Here is a 23,541-nt window from a genome sequence, read left to right on the forward strand (position 1 = left end):
TCAAATTGAACTATTTGATTTTCTTAAGAACGTACCATATTGGTTAGTTAATAATTCATAATGGAATTATGGAGAATACCCTAAGCATAAGTAAGTGTGTTGCCTCAGTATGTATTGCTGTAATTTTCAAGATGGAGGACACATAAGTAACACTTACCAAGAATTACTGAGAAGCTGGACTGTGTAAAGCACTCCAAGGCTATGGTAGGCACTGAGGAAGAAGTTTTGAAGGAACAGATATGGCCTCCTCCCTCTCAGCACACAAGGAAGACATGTACACCCTTGTGTCATCTCATTTTAACACTAAAAAGGAAAAAAGCCTAAACTATTTAAAAATAGAGATGACAAAGTTCATTTTTGTGGACTTTGGTAGAGAGAGACCCCCAGCTGCTGCTCCGAGCTCACTTACTCTGTCTATACATGGCTTTTGCATAGGGCTAACTTCTGTAAACACTCACAGGTGACAGCAGTAGCATAAGCTGTGTGGTACTGATTCCATATGGCAGCTTTCCCCAGCATCCTGGGAAGTAGGGTCACCTCCAATGTCATCCAACTTACAGGCCACCTAACCAAGATGTAATTTCTAGAAGTATTTTGGAAAAGAGACTACATTTAGAATTTTTACGTTACATGTGACAATGAACTGAAATGTAGTATGAGTCCAACTGAGTTTAATTAGCTGGTATATTAAATTGAATACTTAAGATTGACTCTGACAAAACACCCTTGGTGACTCATACATTTTTAAGGGACAGTTTCAAGGAAGATAAAAAAAATCCTGTCTGAAAAATAAGGAAGTAGAAATGTCTAGTCAATTTCCTCCCAGGAGTTTCTTCTTAAATGTCAAGGATTCACTCAGTCTGGCTATATTATCTTTGTCAGACCTACTGCCTTGATTTCTTTTTTTTTACTAAACTTCCCTTTTCTTTGTATCTCCAAACAGCCTGCCAACATTTTCCTTCCCTTTTCCTCTTCATAAATATCTTCTAGTAGCTCAAGACAAGGGCTGGTGGAAAACATACTGTCTTGTACCCAGAAGCTAGGTTCTCATTGTTCTCTGTCACCAAACTGGCTGGGTGACCTCTTATAAGCCACTGTGCCTCAGTTACCCTCTCTGTATAATGGGGACACCACTCCTTACCATATCAAACTTAGAGTTATTGTCATAAAATGGTAGAATAACTGAAATTTTAAAGAATTAGCCAACTCTAAAGTAATATTGCTGAAAGTAGATTAAAAGGTTTTGAGCATTGTGCTAGGTGAAAGGAGCTTGATGTAAAAGAGTACACATTGTGTGATTGTATCAATCTAGAAAAGGCAAACCTAGAGCAACAGAAAGCAAATTAGTGGTTGCTTGGAGCTGGAGTTGAGAAAAATGGCTGCTGTATAAGGGATCTATTGAGGTTGGGGTAGGCATGGAAATTTTCTAAAACTGGGCTATGGTGGTGGTTACACAATTATTTTATAAATGCAATAGTTTACAAAAATCATCAAGTTGTATACATAAAATGGATGAGTTTTATTATATGTAAATTAAAACTCAAAAGATCACAGTAAACATGATTGTTATTGTCTTTGTTTCATTGTCTTATGATCAATCACTACAGTGTCTTTAGGTGCTGCCAGTGTGCCAGGTACTTTAAAGATGCCATTCTCTTTCTAAGCCTCATGTAACTACAGGTGACGCAAACAGAGTCTCAGAGAGAATAAGTGGGAGGGCAGGCTGGGGTTTAAACCAAGGCTATTTGAGCTAAAGCCCAGTCAGCACTTTCCTTTTCAGCTAAGACCTCAGAATGTTCTCTGGGCCATGATTGAGAAAGCAGGTCAATTCACTTATTGCTTCTCTTAGGAAGGGAAAGATAAAGGAAACAGAGAGGCACTTCTGTGGATGCTGAAGGAAGATGGAGCACGATTCCTCTATCTCATGGGCCAGGCCCTCCTGCTCCTGTGGAACAAAGCCAGACCCACAAGTGTAGCTAAGGTAGGACAACTCCGTCCCAGGTACACCTGGAATTTTCTTCACTGCCAGGTCCCTTGCTTTCTGAATTCCCGGTTAGGATGCTCCATGGGAAAAACTGGAAGTGTGGTAGATTCTACTGGAATATAGTGGGTCGAGGCCAGGGATGCTGCCAAGCATCCTACAATGCACACTGGCTCCCAAAACAAAGTTGTCTGGTCTAAAATGTGAACAGTGCCAAGGTTAAGACACACTGATTTAGAGTAAAACTTCATATTAAAAGAAGGAAATAGAATTGTTCCCTGAGAGGTGTACAGGATGTGCCTGCCAGAATGGTTATGAATCAAGGCCAGTTAAACAAAGGCTTCTGAATGGTGCCCACAATAATAACAACAGAGAGGTATCATTTTATGAGTGTGATTCTTATATATTGACTCATTTAATTCTCACAATACCCCTATGCTTAGGTGCCATTTTCCCCATTTTTCAGAGGAAGAAACTAAGAAACAGAAGTTACTTCACCTGTGTAAGTTCCAGTGCCTAGCAAGTGTCAGGGCTGGGTCACAAACTCTCTGACTTTGGATCTGGGCTAAGTCTATGCACCTGTGCTTCTTGGTGTGCAAGGCATGAAGGGAAGAGTAGAGCCTCCCATCATACCTAATTTCCTGTGCAGTCCTCAGCAAGCTCCTTACTGGCTATCAAAGAGCCAAAAGCAACATTAACCAGAGGCAAGTGACATGGTGCGGTACTTGGCAGAAACAGCACCCAGAAACCTCGGCAGTTCTGTGGTGCTCAGTGGGAGCTATCTGAGTAGTTTGAGGAGCAATGGATTGTTATTTAATGACACAGGCAAGTAGTTTGATCATTCTTTTTATGGAAATCATCCCTGAAAAATCCTACTGATCACACACTCAAAAGCTCATTCTAACCGTTCAAGTTTGTTCTTCCCAAATCACCTCTTTTCCTTCGTCTTCCTGTCCTTCCTCCCACTGATAGGCAACAATCACATAATTAGCACATTATTTTGTTTGGTTTCTTCATCTGTGTCTCTAGTACAAAAATATAGCTACACTGGGTTAATAACTAGCCAGTGAATAATAAACCCAGTGGACTATTGCTCTCATGATAAACTATGTGATTCTTCACATGCAGCCAGTGTTTGGGGTCTTGCTCACCCCAAACTGACCCACCTGTCATCTCAATACCTGCTGTGAACTAGGCACCTGGAGATAGCTGTGAGCAGGGTATGCAGCTGAGACTCTTACAAGAAAGACATGTCTCAGGAAGGGACATAGGATAAAGGATGAGTGTGGGGCTTATAGGACTGCACATAAGGATCCACTTCAGTATGAGATTAGGTAAGGTCCCCTGAGCAAGTAACAGCGAAAGCAAAATCTTCAGGGAGCTTTCAATGTACTTAGGAAGACTAGACTGAGATACAAAGTAATCAGGGAATAGGCATGGGGACAGTGTGTGTGGAAAGAGACTTCTGGCAAAAGAGAACTCTTTGAGGACCACAGAAACCAGAGAGGGATTCCTGGAAGTGGAAACCTCAAGCTGGGATCTGAAAGGCACCCAAGATTTGGTGCCATAAAATGAGAACCCAAAGATAATAAACCAGGACCCATAAAATATAAACTAACTGGTGTACTGGGTATGTTTTGGGAAGAAATCACTGGGAAAGCAAGCAGAGCTTTTAAAGATGGAAACGCCAGAGATTAGCTATTTTTCTAAAGGAAAGTTTAGGTCTTCACTTATTTGTTTTAGTAAAAGGATTCCAGTCCCAGTAATGACAATCCATCCTGAGTCAGGAGTTTCCACTTCAGGTAGAACTGAAGCAACCTTTCCATGTCATTTTGCATTGGTTTGCTGCCCTTTGCTCCCAGAACCTCAGATGAGCTGGATAACAGGGCTCTAAGATCCACTCCCCAAATATAAAGAGGCTATTATGGGTTCTAAGGGAGAGAACACAAAAGATGAGAGCTTACAATGAACAATTTCACAAGAAATTAGTCTAAAAAATATTTTTCTTTTATTTTCTCAGAAGGATCCTGTCAGTAGAAGAGCCTATTCTTCTACTGCTTATCTTCAGGTCTGGAAGAGAGGGGAGTATGTATGTGCACGTGTGCATGTTGATGAGGGGCCCAGGAAGAGAGAGAGAGACAGAGACAGAGACAGAGAATGCACACAGGAAGCAGAAGAGAGGCCCCACACCCTGTGGGCTGGCAATAGAGTGGGGCTGTGAGCACCACGTGTCATCTCTGGCCTCAGCCTTGAGGATTGCTGGAACCTACTGGAGACAACTAGGATCTTCTAGATCCATGGCTTGGGTAGAGGTGACATGTAATGAATTAAAGTGGGCAATGTCTGGAGGAGTTCAGAAGCTCATTGTCTGTTGATGAGGAGAGAGGAGAGAGGTAGGAGTGTAGTGTGGTTGGGGGATGGTGGCAAGAAGGTATGAGGTGACAAGCCTGGCCTAGGGTTGTGGCAACTGAAACAGAAGAGCAAATTCTGGGTGAAGAAACAGCAGGCTTTGGAAAGAACACAGAATATTTGAAACAGATTGTCTGGAGGCTGCCACATGTGGAGGAACTAGCACTCAGTAGGAGAGGGTGGTGATGGAAATGTTGAGCTTGAGGTGCAAAGAAGCCAAGGTGATCAAAGGGGTAAACTAGGCCAAGGTTGGACAATAGGATGTTAGTGGCTCGGGCATGTGAAGTAGAGCCATAAGAATGAATGAAATCTAAAGCTGTGGAAAAGTTATTTTCTTTGACTGTTAAGCGCTGTGTGAAGAGAGTCTCTGTCACAATTTCAGGATTCTCCTTCCACAGGTTGGAACTACTGTTTCCATTTACAGATGAGAAACTCTGATCTTTGGAGAGGTGAAGTACAAGCCCAAGGCTGTACCTCTGGTAACTGGGGAACCTAGGTTTGTTTAGCTCCACTCTCAAGCTTTTAACCACCACGATATTCAGAAACGAGAGCTGTGCTCCAAGCCCTGTGCATGTCCTCAGTCAGGGGAAGGAGACAGGGAAGAAAGCAGCACAGTGCCCAGCGAGGGGGGATAACAGAGTCCAAAGGCCAAGGGCTGAGGGTCCCTTCCACATAGGGGCCACCAGATAACAGATAAGAACAAAAATAGACCTTCTCTTCCTATTTACTACGAAATTTGGAAATACAAGTGATTATTTCTTTAGGTTTAATCTGAATTGTGTATCTTACTTGGAATGGATTAAAAACCAAACCAAAGCATGCATATAGTTTACCTGAAGCTGTCCCTGGAGGAGAAGCCGACTTCAAGGAGCTACTTGGCTTGGTTGATCTATTCACCATGGGAGCTTAAACACAAATGTATAGATAAGTAATGATACAGATGTATTCCACTTACAAAAATTCCCATGCAGAGAAAAATGATAGATCAGATAGAATTTGCAAAGAATTGGGTATCTCCCTCAAAGAACCAGGACTGGAAGTCCCATTTGACCCAGCTATTCCCCTGCTGGGTCTCTTCCCCAAAGAATTAGAAGAATCATATCACACTGATATATGTGCACCCATGTTCATAGCAGCACAATTTGCAATAGCTAAAACTTGGAAGCAGCCCAATTGCCCATCAACTGGAAATTGAAAGAAAATGTGTTTTTTAAAAATAAAATGGAGTACTACTCAGCCATAAAAATGAGAAATTAGAGACATTTATAGCTAAATGGATGCACATTGAGGTGATACTCTCATTTTTTTATTTATTTATTTTTCTTAAGTTCTTTTATTGGCACATTTTAGGTATACAATACATTTACATTTATCATTGGGTGTTTGTACCTGTACATGATGTACCTTGGTTCTTATTTTTTCCCCATTACCTGTTCACCCTTCACCCCCTCCACCCTTCCCTATTTACATAGATTTCATTTCCATTTTTTTTTTCTTTTCTCATAGTTTTTCCTTTCCCTGTTTTCCTTTCCCCTTCCCCTCCCTTCACCCCTACCTCTTTGGACCTTTTTTCCTATTTCAAATTATCAATTATTCATTTTAATCATTTTAACCCTTATTTGCACTTTCAGTTTCTCACACTAGAGAAAACTATTCGGTATTTAGATGTGTGTCCTATTTATTTCACTTATGAGTATGGCCTCAATATGCATCCATTTGGCTATAAATGACTCTAGTTTTTCATTCTTTATGGCTGAGTAGTACTCCATTTTATTAAAAAACCCCATCTTCTTTATCCAGTTTCCAGTTGATGGGCACTTGGGCTGCTTCCAAGCTTTAGCTATTACAAACTGTGCCGCTATAAACATGGGTAGACATATATCACTGGGGTATGATTCTTTTAATTCTTTTGGGAAAATACCCAGCAGGGGAATAGCTGGGTCAAATGGGACCTCTAGTTCTAGTTCTCTGAGGTATCTTAAGAGTATTGCCTCTTAAGTGAAATAAATAGGACACACATGTGTAAATACCAAATACTTTCTCTAGTGTGAGAAACTGAAAAGTGTAAATAAGGACTAAAAGGTATAATAGATAATGTGAAATAGGAAGAAAAGGGACAATGGAGAAGGGTAAGTGGGAGGGGTAGGGGAAAGGAAAGAAGGGAATGGGATTAATATGAGAAAATGAAAAAACGGAAACAAAGTCTTTGTAAATAGGGAGGGATGGAGGGGTTGAAGGGACGGCAGGGGAAGGGAGAAAAATAAGAACCAAGAGAGATTATGTAAAGGTGCAAATTTCCGATATGAATGTCATTATATTGTATACCTAAAATGTACCAATAAAATTAATTTAAAAAAAGAATTGGGTATCTCCCATTATTAAACACACAATCCATTCAAACACGGCTTTTCAGAAGAAATCTTTAGAACAAATATATTGATGAATAAAGAAATAATTGTTATTTTGTGTTAGGGATTTTATTATAGTGATTACTAGCTTAATGATTTGTTAAACTGGAGCTAGGAGATAACTGAGTTTGATTTTTGTTTCTTATCAGGAGGAATGTATTAAAACTAAGCATGGAAGGCCCAAATTAATAGTCCCACTTCCCCTGCCATATGCAACATACACAATTTCTCTAGAATGTTGTGGGGGTAAAATGCAATGTGAATGTGCTGTTTTGTGGTAATGAGTATTTTGAGAGTTCAGGTAGGTCTTGAAACTGCTGGTGAGATTTAGGGAGTACAGAAGAGGGTTGCTACATGAAGGCAGAGTAAAGAGTGACTACTACTACCTTTATCAGATGAGTTGGTTACCTAAGTAGCATTACCTGAAGATTTATCACTTACATGAGATTATATTCTCCACAGTGACTATAGCTACAGTAAATATATCCTGTTTTAGTGTCTGGTCTGAGGCTATGTGGCACTGGCCTTTTACAGATAATTTATTTGTAATAGCATCTGTTATCCCAAGTAGGATTTAAAAATGAAACATTTCTCACAGGCCTGAGATGCCACACAATTTAATAAATCTTTTTTTTTTTTTTTCCGGTACTGGGGATCGAACTCGGGACCTTGTGCTTGTGAGGCAGGAGCCAAAACCACTGAGCTAAACCCCCAGCCCTTTGCCACAGAATTTAAAGAATGAGAATGCAGAGGATACTCACTCTTTCAAAAAATTTCAAGCCACTACATAAATTCTTTCTGGTGCAGTATTTATAAGGCCAACAGGGTAACTTGTATTTTTGGATTACGTTTTATGAGAAATCCATTCTAAGTGAGGGCAGCTGAAGATAGTAACCCAGGTGTTTTAATAATTTGATATGGTAGTATTTCATCACAGAAGAGGAAAAAAGAAAAGGAAAGGCTATGCAACCCACAAATGAGTTGCTCACTGATGCTGTCTGCTCTACTAGCCAAAGCCACCCGCTGTGGCCTCAGAGGAGAGAGGCCTGGGCTCTGTCATTTCTGAGCCCCCAGTGCTTACTACTGAATACCTGGTATGTCCCTATCAATGGTTCCAAGTTTTCAGGAGCTTAAAACTACACTCTTACCTTTTTGAGATGGAAGTGAAGTGCTTTCTGTGGGATGAATGTAGTTTTCATCATTATCATCCACAGGGATCACATAATCAGCCTAAAAGAGATGTAAAAATCAATGAGAACACTGTATTTCATAGTTGAATGTATGAGGGGGAGTATTTTTTTTAAAGCTTTGAGATATAATTCCCATACCATGAGATGTATAAAAGTTATAATCTAGTGTGTTGCAGTATATAGTCATCCCTCAGTGTCCAAGGAGTATTTGTTCCAGGATTTCTCTACTCAAGGGTACCAAAGTCCATGAATACTCAAAACCCTTCTTTTCTTTTCTTTTTTTTTTTGGTACAGGGGATCGAACTTGGGACCCTGCGCTTGCAAAGCAGGCAGTGGCACCACTAAGCTAAATCCCCAGCAAAACCCTTATTTTAAATGGATGGTATTTGCATATAACCAATGCATATCCTCTTGTATACTTTAATCTCTAGATTACTTAAAATACCTAATATATTAAGTAAATAGTTGTTATATTTTTCAGGCCTGTTCAAGATCTCACACTTAAACAGTGGTAGAACAGGATTTGATTCCAGACAGCTCAAGAACTCAGCATCCACATTCCTACCCACTACATTCTAGTCCCTTGCATCCTTCCCCTCTTCTGTCTCATTTCTACCCTTTCTTCATTAAATTGCTATTTCTCATCTCTATCTTCACCTTCAATGGGAGCTGTTTTATCTGCAATGTCTAGAATCTGATTTATTTAAAGTGACAGTATTTCTAAAGCTGAGATATTTTTATTCTAAAAGAGCAATGATAGAAAAAAAAGACCTCATCCAATCCTAAGAAATTCTGTTTATTGCTTCTGCTCTCCCCGTTATGGGGTCTAAAGAGGGAATATATAATGTTTCCAGCTTTGCGACTCAATTCTTTAAAATTGTTACCTGAAAAAATAAGTAACCAATCAAGAACCATCACAATTTATATCTTAATAAGACCATGTTTGCACTGCTGCAGTGTTTTAATATAAACTCCATTATACCATGAATAATAAATCACAGAAATTTGATGGTAATGACCTCAAAGTCGATCTTTGGAAGTCAGGTAGAGTGTTCCACTACCCTAACCTACATGTATTTTAAAACGTTCAATTTTTTATAATAGGGTAATTTAAAAGTATAAGTAAATAATTACTTTTGAAATCATTTTAGAGCACCTCCAATGTTTAGATGTCTCACCATTAAAGTATACCTGTTTGCATGTTTCCTCCTCTCAGGTTACAAATTTGAAAGACAAACTTGTACAAATTCATCTTATTTTCAGTCCCACTATCTTATATATATAGTTTATATATATATAGTTTTTTTCTGTATTATAATTCATATGTGCATTTCATAATTTCATATAATTACTGATTTCTTAAAGTAATACTTCCTCTCTAAGTTAGGTATTTGTGTATTTATCCTGATTTTATAGTTGAGGGACTTGGGAGATGAGTAATCTGTCCAGGGGTCACATAAAGACCACAAGTATGAGGCCCTATAAGGACAGATCTGTTCTGACTTGTAATGACAGAAGGAATCTGTTCTGGGCACGACTGACGCCCTGAGACTCATGCAGTACTTGGCACATATGTGCTAAATGAAGCGCTGTTCTCTCCTCATTGCATGTTGGAAAGGTGGTTGGTACAGGGTAGCTGTTTAGCACCTGAGCTCCAAAACCTTATTACTTGAATTCAAATGCCAACTCTACCATTTACCTCTGTGACTTTGGACAATTTTTTAACCCCTTTTCACCCTGGTGTTCTCATCTGTAAAGTGGAGATAATAATAAGTACCAACTTTACAGGGTTGTTATGAGGATTTAATAAGATCATATGTACAAAACGCTCAGAACACCAGCTCAGACATGGCATTTGTCAAATATTTTCCACTTGCCACACCAGCAGAAATGCTGCTTCCTCTAATTATTTTTGTTTAGCTTTTATGTTTGTTTGTATTTGACTTCTTTTCCCATCTAATGTTTCAGTCTCATCTTAATGTTGGCCCTTGTTTGTTTGTTTTTTTCCTTTTTTAACTTCTTTCTTATCTTGACTGTCCATCTGCCCACCCAGAACAGCCTCCTTCATCCTTCTCCTTTCCCACTGGTGCAGACTTGCCTGAGCCACTTCTGTAGGCTGCTGTTAACAGAACTCTGCCTCGTTTTGCTGGACTCTCCATTTGCACAGAAATGGAGAAAACGCCACAGTAACCACTGAATTCTGTGTCTCAATCCATGTCTTTATATGTATTTGGCAAATGCTGCTAGAATTTATAGTGAGACCCTACCAGCTGGTCTCGCTTTCCTATTCCCTACTCAGCTTCTTTTACCACCCTGTTCCCACCTTGAAAGGACAACATCACCTCTCAGACTGATAAGACTCCGGACTGACAAACCACAACTCCCCCCCCAAGTCTGCTCACTTTCTCTCTTACATTGTCCCTTGAGCAGGAGTCATTAATTGAAATGTGTCCAGAGGAAGGCAGGGTACAGGAAAGGGAAGCAAGTACAGAGTGCAGACATGTACTGTAGGAGTGGTGGGGACTATGACAAACAAAAAGGGCTAGGATTTACAGTAGAGCCAGAAGGCTACCAGTAGGCTCAGTGGCTCTGAAGCCATGGCTGGCCACCTCCAGGTCTTTGGTCTTCAGGAGAGATGAGACAACAGGATTTCTGTAAAAAAAATCTAGCATATATTCAGCCTCTTCTATGTGTCAGGATCTGCATTCAGTGCTGTATATGTGTCTCTTATTTGATCCTCAAAATAACCATAAGGGATGAAAAACAGACTTAGAGCAGTTACTGGTGGCCCAAAATCACAGAGCTAGAAGGATCAAATCAGAAATTTGGGCCTAGATGCTGCCTCTGTTTTGATTTAAAAGTTCTTCTTTTCCATGTCCTGCTGATACACAAATTATATCTAAGTGGATATCATGTACAACATGTACAGAAACCATAGCTGTATCATCGACAGGCATTTAGAGACAAGTTATTTCTTAGAGAAGCACCAATAAGATTACATGTGGTGATGATTAAGAGTTACCTTCGATGTTATTTTGTTTCTCAGGCTGTTGGACTTGTAGGGTTGTCCTAATGGTTGATTTAAGGTTTGTCTTTGTCCTAATTTAAAGGGCAAATCCTCTGGAAGCCATACATTAGGCTTCAGCAGCCGTTACTGTACCAACGGGAGTAAGTTCATCTGTTCATCCTCAAATGGCAGCAATTCCAAAGGGAATACTCATAAAAGTAGGTACTGACAGATGGGAGACTGATGAGATCACCCCAAGAGGGTATCCTGGTACCTAAGGGTGGGGAAAGGTGTGTGAGCTATCAGGGGGAAATGAAGGATGAGCTCATTACAAGACACACAGGGTCTTCTACAGACTAGGGGCCTCCATCACATGTCCCACGTCACCTCTCTAGGTCTGAGAAGAGCCAAGTGGAAGCACAGAGAGAAAACAAGGTAGAGGAAAGAAAGCATGGTAGGGACAGGGCAGAGAAGCACAGGATACAGACCGGGAAAGAATGTCTTTTGGTAGGAAGAAAAGATTCACAGGAAACCTAGGAGAGGAGGAAGAAGGGACAACAGGAAAGGCACAGATCCAGTATTGACATGACATCATAACCTCTAGAAGATTAAGATGCTTAAAGTAAGGTTGTATGTGCCTTTTTTTGAGAATACACAAAAAAGTCCTTCCAGTTTAACATTGGAGAGTTTGAGGGGAGCAGTCAAGGAGCAAGACCTGGAAGAAGAAAGCCTTAGGCAAACCAATGGCTCCAGCCACCTCCCTCTTCCCCTCTGGGTCCTGGGAAGCCTTGGGGACAGGTTAATTTACCTCATCGTGAAGGTCTCTGGGCTTGGGTGGGACTTGAGGCTTGGGCAGAGCCCTTGGGGCCAGGAGAGTGGAAGAGAGTCTTGTTTTTGCAGAGGGCCAGCTGAGTTTATTGGGGAGAGTCTTGCTGGAGGGTGGAGACTGCCTCTGGCTTGACCGGTTGTCTTGAACAAACAAGAAACAATACAAGAGGCTCTGAATCTTGCCTTGGGTGGAAACCATGGGGATCTAGACAATATAAAGACACTGGCATCTATGCCCCTACAAATAATCAGTGGGGCATTCTCTAGAAGAACAAAACAAAATGTTAGGCAAAAGTTTCAATCTTCCATGGATTTACCCAGAAGGATAACTTTGTTGAAAACTTCCTCCCCAGGGGACTGCAGACCCAAGAGAGGTGAAAGGCCAACACTGCCAAACACAGTGGGTAGAAATAGCATGGGGCCTAAAAGAGTGCTCCTGAACTGCTTGATGAACTCTTAAGGGCAATGATTTTCAGCACTGTTTATACATTGTAGCCATCTGGGGAGGTTTAAAAATACCAGGGCCTGGGCCCCACCCCATACCTACTATGTTTAAACTTCTGGGCAGGGTCTAGTGTTTCAGGTCTAAAAAGTTCCCCAGTGATTTCAAGGTATATCCAGGGTGATGCCATTCATCTGGGTCAACCTGCATGTTTTTTTCCCTCCCTCAACTCTTGGGGAAATCTGTGAAACCCCTCTGTTGCCCCAGGAGTCTGTGACAACCACCCCCACCCCCACCAGCCCACGGCCTCCTTCTCAGCCGGCATCAGTCTCAGGAGTTTAGGCTCTAAAACTGAATGAATTTGGGTTCTGCCCCTGCTCTGCCACTCACTAACTGCACCAGTTTGGGCTATTCAGTCTCTTTGGGATGCACATCCTCATTTCAAAACTGAAGATCATAATATCCGTGTTAGAGAGTTATTGTAGGGATTAGAAAGACAGCAGTGAAAGCAGTAGGTATAATGTGTCTGCTTAACAAACAAAACTCATATTACCATGCCATATGAAGGCTTAGGAATCTGCAGTCTACCCAGCCCGATGCTGTGAGCAAACTTTGATTCAGACGGATAGATTTTTAGGGAACTCTTAGCATAGGAATGATCCGGTGTGTTTCCTATCTTGGGACAGCACAGTTGCTTACAGTGACCTGTGTTGCATCACTGACTTCTGCTGCTTACTTCTAAGACAGTTCCCCTAGCTTGGTGCAGCTGTCTTTGCCTGTCAAGGCCCTGACACTATGTCTTCCTCCTGGTACCTGCTCCTGTCTTCAGCCCTTGTTTCTTCCTTAAAGATGTGTGTTTAACTTCCCATTTACTGTGCTCAGGCACTAGGGAATCCACTTCACTGTGCCTCTAAAGTTTTATTTGCAACTCTTGGAGTTCACTTAGATTTCTTAATGTAAGATATAAGCTGATCCGAAGCAGCAAAATATAAAAGACAGATTATGCCTATGAATGAGCCACTTACCCACCCTAAATTGTCTGCAAAGAGGACTTAACACAGCCCCCTCCCTCCCAAGATTGTTGCAATGATTAAACAAGGACATTAGCTCAATCTAACTGGCAGTACATGGAGCAGAACAGTAGGGCACACTAACTTTGAAGGCTGAGAGGCCCAGCTTACATCCCAACTCTGCCACTTCAGATGCTTGGCCCCGTAACTTTACTCCCCTGAGCCTCATCTCCTTCCGTTAGATAAATCGTCTTTTGCAAGAATATGAAGCGGGTTAAGTAGGCTATGGCTGTGGAATACTATACTATAAATTATAAAAAGACTGAGAGTATGTGTTGCTTGGTGCTCAATGCTTAGTATAGTTCTGGCATATAGTAGGTGCTCAACAGATTAACTGTGGATCAAAGCAACAAGCAACTCCAGGTACAGTATGAAGAGGCAGCTAGTGGCAGTGAGAACAGATGGAGGCCTTTACTGCTAGGAACATTCTGTACAAGTGTTAGCATTGCCCTGTCCGACATGGACACACTTGCTCTCCTCAGCTTTGGGGAACTTAGTTACTTGCTAAGACTAATACATAAAGTCCTTTTTGATGGGCAATAAAAGTCACAGCCAGCCCTCAAGATGAGACCTGAGCCATGTCAATTTTATCTATGAGACTAATTCCAGGCCTAGACCCCCTCACTGGCACCTGATGCCCAGGCAAAAATCCAATCTAGATGCAGCGTAGGCAGAAGGCTGGTGGCAGAGGAGGGAGGGGCTTAGTAGACACTGGGATTCTTGAAGGTCATTGATGTCCAGTACAGATTTCTTAAAGGAAATTGCAAAACGCTGTGTGCAGAAAGCCCTAAGGAAAATGAAGACTAATCTCAGGGCTGACTTCTCATGGGGCTATGAAGGCAGGGATGAGGGAAGGGTAACTATCAGAGTGTACTTTATTAATTAACTTGTTAATTAATTTTTGCCTGTTTTCAGTGTTCCTAATTTAGGAAAAATACTTTGCCCCTGGAATGGGAAAATTTTACTACTTGGGCCCTACTAGCTGTGAGCACCCAGATAACTTGCTTGGAATAGTTGAGCCTGAGAGACAAAAAGAGGGCTCTTGGGCAGCAGCAAGTTTGCCTTCCCCTTCCCTGTGTGCCCAAAAGGCAGGGTGTGCAGTGTCTGGGGCTGGCCTCACCTACGTACTCGCCCCTGGGGAAGGGCAGAGCTGGATGAACCCTCCTTGTCTCTTGCTCAACTGGAGGTGGCTCATAGCTATCATCCCCGTTCTCCTCGGCAGGCATCACATACATCTCAGAGTCTGAGTGATCATCTGGATTTTCGTAGTCACTGTCCTGCAAACATAGACACCACACTCAGCATCCCTCTCTGTGCCTCTTGGTAGGACAGTTCCAATCTTAGGAGGTAGGAGCAGTTCCCCAGTGCTGTGATCAGGAAGCCAAGAAGCCAAGGCTGGGGGAAACTGGCATTGTGAGGTTAGGCAGCTCAAGAGAAACAAAGCTGGAGTTTGAGGCAGGGCTTCCAGCCTCCAAAGTTTATTACCTCAACCATGTGAACTCTTTAACCCCAAGAGTGGCTGAAACTCTACATGTGGACAAAGAAAGTAGAAGATAATAAAATGCATTTAAAAAGATATTAAAAGGACCCAATTAAAAGAATAACCAATAGATTTTTTAAAATAAGTTTATTTATTGGTACATTTTAGGTATACAGTATAGTTACATTCATCATTGGGATCTTGTACCTTTACATGATGTATCTTGGTTCTTATTTTTTCCCCATTCCCTGGCCCTCCCTTCACCCCCTCCACACTTCCTTATTTACAACTGTTTCAATTTTTTTCCTTTTCTCATATTTTTTCTTTTCCCTTCTTTTCTTTCCCCTATCCCTCCCATTTCCCCCATCCCTCCCATTTCCCCCATTGATTTAGACCTTTTCTTCCTTTTTCACAATATCAATTATACATTTTGATCCTTATTTACACTTTTAGTTTTTCACACCAGAGAAACTATTCAGTTTTTACACGTGTCCTATTTATTTTACTTAAGAGTGTGGCCTCAATGTGCATCCACGTAGCTATAAATGTCTCTAGTTTCTTGTTCTTTATGGCTGAGAGGTACTCCATTTTATTAAAAAAAAAAACACCATATCTTCCTTACCCAGTTTCCAGTTGATGGGCAATTGGGCTGTTTCCAAGTTTTAGCTATTACAAACTGAGCAGCATGAATATTAAGTCCCCTTGTTCAATGTCCAGCATCCAGGGCAATGTGTGGCAAGATGTAAACTCCAAAGGGCTTGGGTTGCTCAACCCCAACCATATTGCAGGTGGTTGTAGCCCTCATGACCTCTCTTTGGCTGGTTTTCCTCACTTCTTGTGGCTTTCCTCAAAATAGATTTTATTTATCATAAGTGCTGATGGCTGAGGAAAATGTTAGTATAATCGGAGGAGAGGGGATACCTTTGAAGGGGAGAGGGTTGCTTTTTTATAAACAGAGCTGATAACCTGAGGGTGCAGGGATAGACTTGAAATTCACTGAGAATTTATTGTTTTCTTTTCTTTTAAAAATAAAGTTCACAAACAATGAGGAATGTGAAGTCTTCCCACCTCTCAACTCATCTCCCCAGATGCAGTGGTACAGCCTCTTGTGCATGTTTGCCAGGCACGCTGTGTATGTCCCATCTCTGCATACATTACTGTGCCTCAGGACATAAGAGGTCTTCTGACCTCTGCTTCCACAGCCTACACACACTGCCTGTTACAATGCATGATCTAAACATAGCCTCCCATGAACAGACGAAGCTCTTGCACTTTGGCCTTCTCCTTTGTCCCCTTCCACCTTCGGTTTTATAATAGGAGTTCATGAGACAGATCTGGAGGCTTAGAGACAAGTCTGCATTTCATCTTATGTGCTATGGAGATCTCATGAAGCAAAAATAATAATGACGGTTCACTCAATCCTTATTATAGTTAGTATCTTAACTTTGGTTGTTTGCCTTTGGGGCAAGCCATGCCTTCCTCTACAGGCTGATTTTACTTTGTGTCTTCTAAATCTCCACTGTATACCCTTTTTATTGGGAAGCAAGCTCATTTTCTTTTCTGTGTTCTGGAGAGATGGAGAAATGGACTGCCCTGCTTCTTTCCTTTGCTGCAGGTGTGGCCCTGAGCTATGGCCAGCAGAGGGCACAGCTGTAGTGCTTCTGGGAATCAGTAGCAGCTGGGCCCTAAGAGAAACTTCACGCTCAAGTGACTGGCAGAGAGGTCAGGGCCTATTCATTTTTCTTCTTTTTCTGCAGTTGAAGAAGGAGGGACTCTTGTCTCCTAAGACTCTGTGTAAACTCCAGGTGGTACACACAGCCTGGAGCTGGGCTTAGGCTCGATTCTAGGTAGTGGTCTGGAGGTTTATGTCTTGAGTTTTCATTCCACTGGTCACTGAGATCTGACTGTGGGAAAGCCATTTCCATTCTCTCAGCTTGGTTTCCTTATCTGTGGATTGCATATATCATTGTGTTGTGGACCTCTTGGATCTCTTTCAAATCTAAAACTCAGAGCAGGCTAATATTCTGGGTGAATTTAGTACAATCAAAGAATAATTATTGTGAAGAAAAAGAATTTTAGGATACCTTGTCCTTGTGATACTCAGTCCCAGAACCAAGTGGCTGCAGGAGCCCTGAGGACCATGGTGCCTCCTCAAGGAGGTTGTCAGTTCACTCTGGTACACATCTGCCAGATGTTATCATGGCCAGCTCCTTCTCTCACTCCGAGACTCTCAGAGCTCTACTGATGTTCTGATCACAGCAAGCACTCAGGGTTAGGAGTCTGGGTCTGAGGTCTGAGGACCTGGGTTTGACTTTGGAAGTGCAAATTACTTAAACTTTTTCTGCCTGGTCCTGGAGATACCCTCCTGTGGCAGACATTGATTCTTTAGTTGTTTGTTTGGGGCTCCTTTGAAGGAGTCAGGAGGTGAGAGAGCGCTAGAAAGTTTAAGGCAGAGGCATTTGCCAAATGATATGGAAATATTTTAACATCTGTTTGGCTGTGCTGGTGAGTACTGTGAATTCCAGCACTGAACATGAATATGAATACCTGCCTACTAGGGCTGAAAATTAAATAAGATAATGCAGTAAAGTTCTTAGCCTGGCATGTAGGTTGTGCTGGTCATCAGCCATTATGAGATTACTGCTGCCTTGCTTGTAAGCGGCCTGCCCAGCCCTGACCACTCTGTCTCCCCTGGGATATGAAGCTGACCACCAGAATGTAATTCAGAAACAAGCCCTATAAAAGACCTCCCATGGCACCCTTGTACCTTCCTGCTCAATCTCAGGAAGAAATACTCACAAAGTCATCTGACCACTGTTCCTCTTCATCAGCAGGGCTCTCTGAAATGGCATGAAGGACACAGAATGTACAGTGTGAATCTCAGCTTGGAAGCTCCAGACTGTCCACAACCACCCCATGTATGGCTTTCTTCCTTTGGGCTTCCTGGAGCTATTCACTTGGCCTTGAATCATTATTACTGTCATATGTCCATTCACTTTGATTTTCTTTTTAAAATTAATTTTCAAAGCAATAAGTAAAGTCCCAGTGGGACAAAGCAGTATTGCCTCTCATGTCAGTCTTTGGGAAAGGACATTTCTGGAACCTTATAATAATGCAGCAGAGACCAGAAATCCATGCCCATGGCTTCTAAGGCTTTCTCTGAATCACTGTGTGAATCAGTGTGTAGTAGAAAGAGTGCTGCATACCCAGTCAGACACACTTAAACTCTTAGCTCTGTTCCCAAGTGCTTGAAGAGCCTTGATAAGATATCAAGCATCTCCGAGTCTCATTTTCCAGATCTGTAAAATGAGAGTGTAACTTCTGTGATTCTCTCAGGGTTTAAGTTTGACCTTGTTGTTGTTGCTGTCTAGAAAATTTATCCTATGGCCTACTACATGTGAGACAGCACTATCAGAGCTCTTTATCCATTTAGCCTTCTCAAAAACTTTGTGAGGAAATTGAGGCCTACAGTAGACCAGTCATGTGTCTGAGGTCAGGTACTAAATGGCAGAGCCAGGAGCTGAATTCTGCAGGTGAATTTCAAAGCTCCTGCTCTGACTCCCAACTCTGTGTTGCCTCCCTGAGTTCCAGGGGACAGGCATTATTCTAGGCTCTACAGGGACATACAAATGGATATGACAAGTGTTAGCTGTGAAATAGCTTATGAGTTTGAAGAATAAAATAGCCAAAGAGACCATTTCTCCTGAAAAACACATTTAGACTGTGTGAAGCCTAGCATGTCAACCAGATACAGGCCCATGCAGCAGAGTGGCTGTAACTGCTGCACTGTAGAAGGTCCCAGCCACCTTTTCACCCCAGTAGGCAGCCACTGTTACAGAGGGTCCAGTGGATGGGCCCTGAAATCCACACAAGCTCAACAGAATCCTTTTTTTTTTCCCCATTTCTACACCTGCCACAGCATAGTGAACCCAGCTCCATATGAGTTCCACAGAGGTATCAACAAAGGTGCTGTGAAGGTGAAATGGGGTCAGGAAGGGACCTTTGGCTCAGAGCAGCCACATTTTAAGCAATGACAACATTGCCCTTATTTGGGAAAAGCATGACAGGTGCTAAGAAACAATCTTACTCCACTTTATCAAATATGGATTAGATTTTGACATGAACAGAAAATAATTCTTAATAAATTATTCTTTGAGTTGACTATAAACAAGTGACAGTGTACTATTGTCATTGGAGTTTTCTAAGAAATTAGAAGAATGGATGAATAATTTTTTTTTCCAATATGGTTAACTAGCATAGTGAGGGAATAAGTTTCTAATCCTTTAAGTTTAGGGATAATTGAAGATCAATATTACAAGTAGCAGGATGTTTTTGTTTCAACCATTTCCATAGAAACATTTAGACAATGCCTTTGTGTATATCACTGCCCTGGTTTAGTAAAATGGATTTGTTGAACCTGTTCTTAGTGAATCAGGGTCTACTTCATGATCAGTCACTGAGTGAAAGTAGTTGCAGTAGTTATCTAACTAGATCCCCTGTCTTTGTTATCCTTCATCTCCAACTCATCCATCCAATTGTTTTTCACTGTTTTCTTAAAACAAAGCTTGGGCCATGTTTTTCTTTTCCACAAGACTCATCAGTGACTCCCTGTAGAATAAAATTGAGATTTTATGTCCACATATTTAAATGCTTCCACCCTGTGTCCCTCCATTGACTTCTCTTGCTGTAGTCTTCTGTGCCTACTTACAGTAACACAAGACAGCTTGTTACTATAATTGTACACTTCTGGCAACTCTCTGCACCTGTCCTGCTGTTCTCTGGCCCATTACCCTTCATCCTCGGAAATCCCTATCCTTTCTCCTCCAGAAAGTCTTTCCCAGAACCTCCTGTTGGAATCATTCACCTTTTTTCTAGACCTTCTTCTGTGCTGTGGGCATCGTGATATCATATGCACTTCATTCTGTTGGTACTATGATTAAGTAGTGTTGTGTCTCTGGAATGAAAAGCAAGGCCTATTTATCTTTGTATTTGGATGGTATTTCACATTTGCGTTCCATGAACCAATAAAAATATGAAACAGTAAATGAGATGAATAGAAATTGGGATAATAATCATGGATTCCATTCATTAAACAATTCCTGTGTGCTGGGTGCTAGACCAAGGGTTATGAAAGTATATCCTTACGGTAGCACTGTGTATATGCTATTACCCTCTCTATTTTACAGTTGAGGAGACTGAGCCTAAGAGTGGTTGAAAAACCTGCCTGAGGCCACATGGCTAGTAAGGACGGGGGCTTGTGAGTCAGAGTATTAGTGTTGGCTCCTACAGCTGAAATCTCATGTGAGTCACCTGGCCCTCCACTAAGCATGCAGATAAAACCCAAGAGAAGTGAGAATGGCCCAGTCCAGATATCTGGGCACATGGAAGCAAGAAAAAAATAAAGTGCCATGTGATAGAGGTTATTTGATAGCGCCCCTCCCACTCTCAGCTACACTCATCTTCTAGTCCACAGGCAACTCACAGCATCATACCCAGAAAGTCTTGACTTTGTAGGTAATCACCTGGACTTAAAAGTGTGACAGTCCAGTGTACTAGACCCAAAGTCATGGCTGCTACTCCACTATGTCAGGGAGCTTTCCAAAGTGTGCAGGTGGTGATTTTAGAACCAAGATGTCTGGATTAAAATTCTGGCTCTGCTCTGTTTTATTCTTTTTCAAATATGGAGTGCTTCACGAATTTGCGTGTCATCCTTGCTCAGGGGCCATGCTAATCTTCTCTATATTGTTCCAATTGTAGTGTACGTGCTGCCGAAGTAAGCACTGCTCAGTTTTAACTGCCTGGACTTGGACCAATGATTTAGTGTCACTCAAGGCTCACTTTCCTTACCAGTAAAACAAGTATAAAGAATAGTGTCTTCTTTATGGTTCAGTAAGAATAAATAATATAATACATGTGAAGTGCTTAGCAAATCCGGCAAACAGTAAATATTTTTAACTTTATTGTTGTCTTGGCCATTTCAAATGTTTTGATAAACTCTCAAGTTACCACCAATACTGATTCATCCCAGTGGTAATTACACAGTATGGCTACCACAAACAAATGGATCCAAGAAAGCCTCTAATGTAGCGGATAAAATTTGGGGAGGGGTAAATTCCAGTTTACTTTGGGCCAGATGGTTTCATTTTGTGTGTCCTTGCATGGCTCTACAAGGAAGTTAAGATCCTGGTCAGACCTCCTTGTCAGATAAAGCTTTTCCTACTGTGTCATTTATCCAGCTGAGGCTCATGCTCCACACGTCATAATTCCATGGCACACAATAGAGGGACTCCTCCCACTGCCTGACACAGGCAGAGCCTTCCCTCACCTATGGGCACAACACCAGGTATAGAAGACACACAAGAATGGCCATGGGTGCTTCAGACCAAGACACAGAGGAGGTTGAGCTTGGCCCCTGGCGTCAGACTGCCATCTGAAACCTCTGATTCCACCATTTGCTAGCAAGATGATCCTAGCCAAATTACTTAAGCTCTGCACTTCAGTTTCTTCATCACTAATAGAGTCTCATAGAATTTTGAGAGAATGATAGAACATTTTTCCAGAGTTTAGAACAGTGTCTGACATAGAGTACGGGCTCTATGAATGTTATCTATTGCAATTAGTTGACATTTCTCAGAATTCCACAATTTTCAAAATAACCTAAAGGATAAGTTATTTCTCCAGATCAGAAATCAGAGGCTCAAGAAAGTTGCAAATCTGTTTTAAATTCAGGCAGTGCTTATAGGGCAAAGCCAGGATTCCAACACACCTAAAAATCCCCAAAATGCAAGGTCTTTACTCCAAACTATTCGGCACAATGGAGATAAAAGACCTAGAGACCAGAAGCACGATCACGTATTAGACTGAACTCAATCCAGGGCAGGGTAAAATTTCCCAATCAATATGCTCACACCTAGGTTCAGTGCTCCTTCCCAGCTGACAGGTTCTGGAGGCTGTGTCTTGGAGGTGGGACTGAGAGGGCCCTTTAAGACAGGCAGATTTGAAGGAGGCCATCCTCCTCCACCAGCAAAAACAAGGACCTAGGTATTGGTCCCAGGGCAGGGCTGAGCCAGTGACAAGAAGAGCCTCCACAGGAGGCTGACATGCATTGACTGCACAAGCTCCACCGGCTGGGCAGGAACTATGCTGAGTGATAATGTAGAGCTAAATATGCTGTCCCTTGGAGGTTCCAGCCATCATGGGTGCCATAGGCTCCAGCAACAAGCTAGTGACGAGGAGCTGAGGGTGGTGGCATTTGAACAGATGAAAGCTGAACCGATTGGAGAACTTAAGAATGAGAGACAATGGCTGGTAAGACAGTAAAGGACACTGCAGTGACAGATTGAGCACTGGAGTGAGGGCATGGTGTGAACCCAGTCTTTCTCTCTGTGCTGGGTCACCAAGTGTGCCAAGCCCTTGGCACAGATGTTCTTTGTGTCTCAACTGCAGTTGTGGCCCCAACCCTGTTCTGGATGGCTGGGCCCTATCCCTTTCTTCCCTTACAGAACTGGGGGTGGCATCCAGGAAGCCAGTGGGAAGACCACAGCAGCACAAGTAAGGAACGAAAGAAGGAAGGTAAGCCAGCTGTGATGTGGGACAGAACAGAAAGCAGAATTAAGGAAGCTGTAGGGTACAGTGAGGGTTGTGGGTGGCTAGTCCCACCAAGCATAGCACTGAGAGGAAAGAGGAATGTGATTTAATGAAGTGGCTGCAGACAGCCTGGCTGGGAGGGATGCTTTGAATCCAAGTACTTAATACCTTCAGAACTCCCTTTATCTGAGTGTTTATTCATCACTTCATAGAATGATTAGCAGAGGAGTGGGGTACAGTAATGAGACCCATAGTTGTGGCTCAGCTATCACTTCACTATGTGACCTTGAACAGTCACATTGCTCCCCTTTGGTTTCTAATTATTCCTAAAATGAGAAACCTGGATTGGATGATCTTTGGGAAATTTCCAAGTTTTAAAAATACCTTTGAATCCAACTTTCATTTTTCTACCCTTAGTTCCATGTGGCAGGACTGATGCTGAATATAGCTATCCCTATATCAGCTTTTACTGGTAACATAATCAGGAAACCATCACGGTGGGACAGAAAGCTGGGACAGCAAAATAAATCCTAAGTGTAATAAGCTATTACTCCATTGTAGAATGGCATGTTGCTTTTTCTTTTGCTCTTGTGCTGTTTTCCACAGATTCATCATGACATATTTTTATATGCATATAACATACTGTGGCCATTGGTCTCCATTATCATCCCCTGCCATTCCCTTTCCTCTTCTCTAATAGTCTCTTCTACTTTCATGTTATCTCTCATTTTATAAATTTTTAATTTTTATTTTTCTAGATTCCTTATATGAGAGAAAACATGAGATATTTGACTTTCTGTGTCTGGCTTATTTCATTTAACATCATGGTCCATACATTTTCTCGAAAATGACATGATTTAATTCTCTATCCCTGAGTTATATTCCATTGTATACATACACCATATTTTCTTTATCCATTTATCTGTTGATAGTCACCTAGGTGGGTTTCATGGCTTAGAAATTGTGAGTTGTGCTGCAATAAACATGGGTATATAGGTATCTTGATAGTATGCTTGTTTGTTTGTTTTGTTATTTATTTATTTTTTTGGTACCAGAGATCGAACTCAGGACCTTGCGCTTTCAAGGCAGGTGACAGAACCACTGAGCTAAATCCCCGGCTCTGTTTTGTTATTCTTTTT

The 23,541-nt window shown here is 41.8% G+C and overlaps 1 protein-coding gene and 1 non-coding gene across 3 annotated transcripts in view; both read right to left on the reverse strand.

The window, feature by feature from the left end:
- Blnk (B cell linker) overlaps window positions 1–23,541 on the reverse strand; it is a 115,375-nt gene that overhangs the window by 24,675 nt on the left and 67,159 nt on the right. For both annotated transcript variants that reach the window (XM_013069900.3, XM_004838572.4), the window contains exons 4-8: window positions 17,615–17,655; window positions 14,456–14,612; window positions 11,804–11,964; window positions 7,947–8,028; window positions 5,224–5,295 (exon numbers count right to left, since the gene is read on the reverse strand). In XM_013069900.3, coding sequence (XP_012925354.2) covers window positions 5,224–5,295; window positions 7,947–8,028; window positions 11,804–11,964; window positions 14,456–14,612; window positions 17,615–17,655 — 513 coding nt within the window. The remainder of the gene's footprint in view (window positions 1–5,223; window positions 5,296–7,946; window positions 8,029–11,803; window positions 11,965–14,455; window positions 14,613–17,614; window positions 17,656–23,541) is intronic.
- LOC147825668 (U6 spliceosomal RNA) lies at window positions 20,490–20,596 on the reverse strand. Its single transcript, XR_015440614.1, has one exon. It is a non-coding gene; the product is annotated as a U6 spliceosomal RNA (small nuclear RNA).

The sequence above is a fragment of the Heterocephalus glaber genome, unplaced genomic scaffold, assembly GCF_053883595.1.
Source record: "Heterocephalus glaber isolate CG9 unplaced genomic scaffold, H.glaber_assembly_v1.0 deba00001497, whole genome shotgun sequence".
Classification (NCBI taxonomy): domain Eukaryota; kingdom Metazoa; phylum Chordata; class Mammalia; order Rodentia; family Bathyergidae; genus Heterocephalus; species Heterocephalus glaber.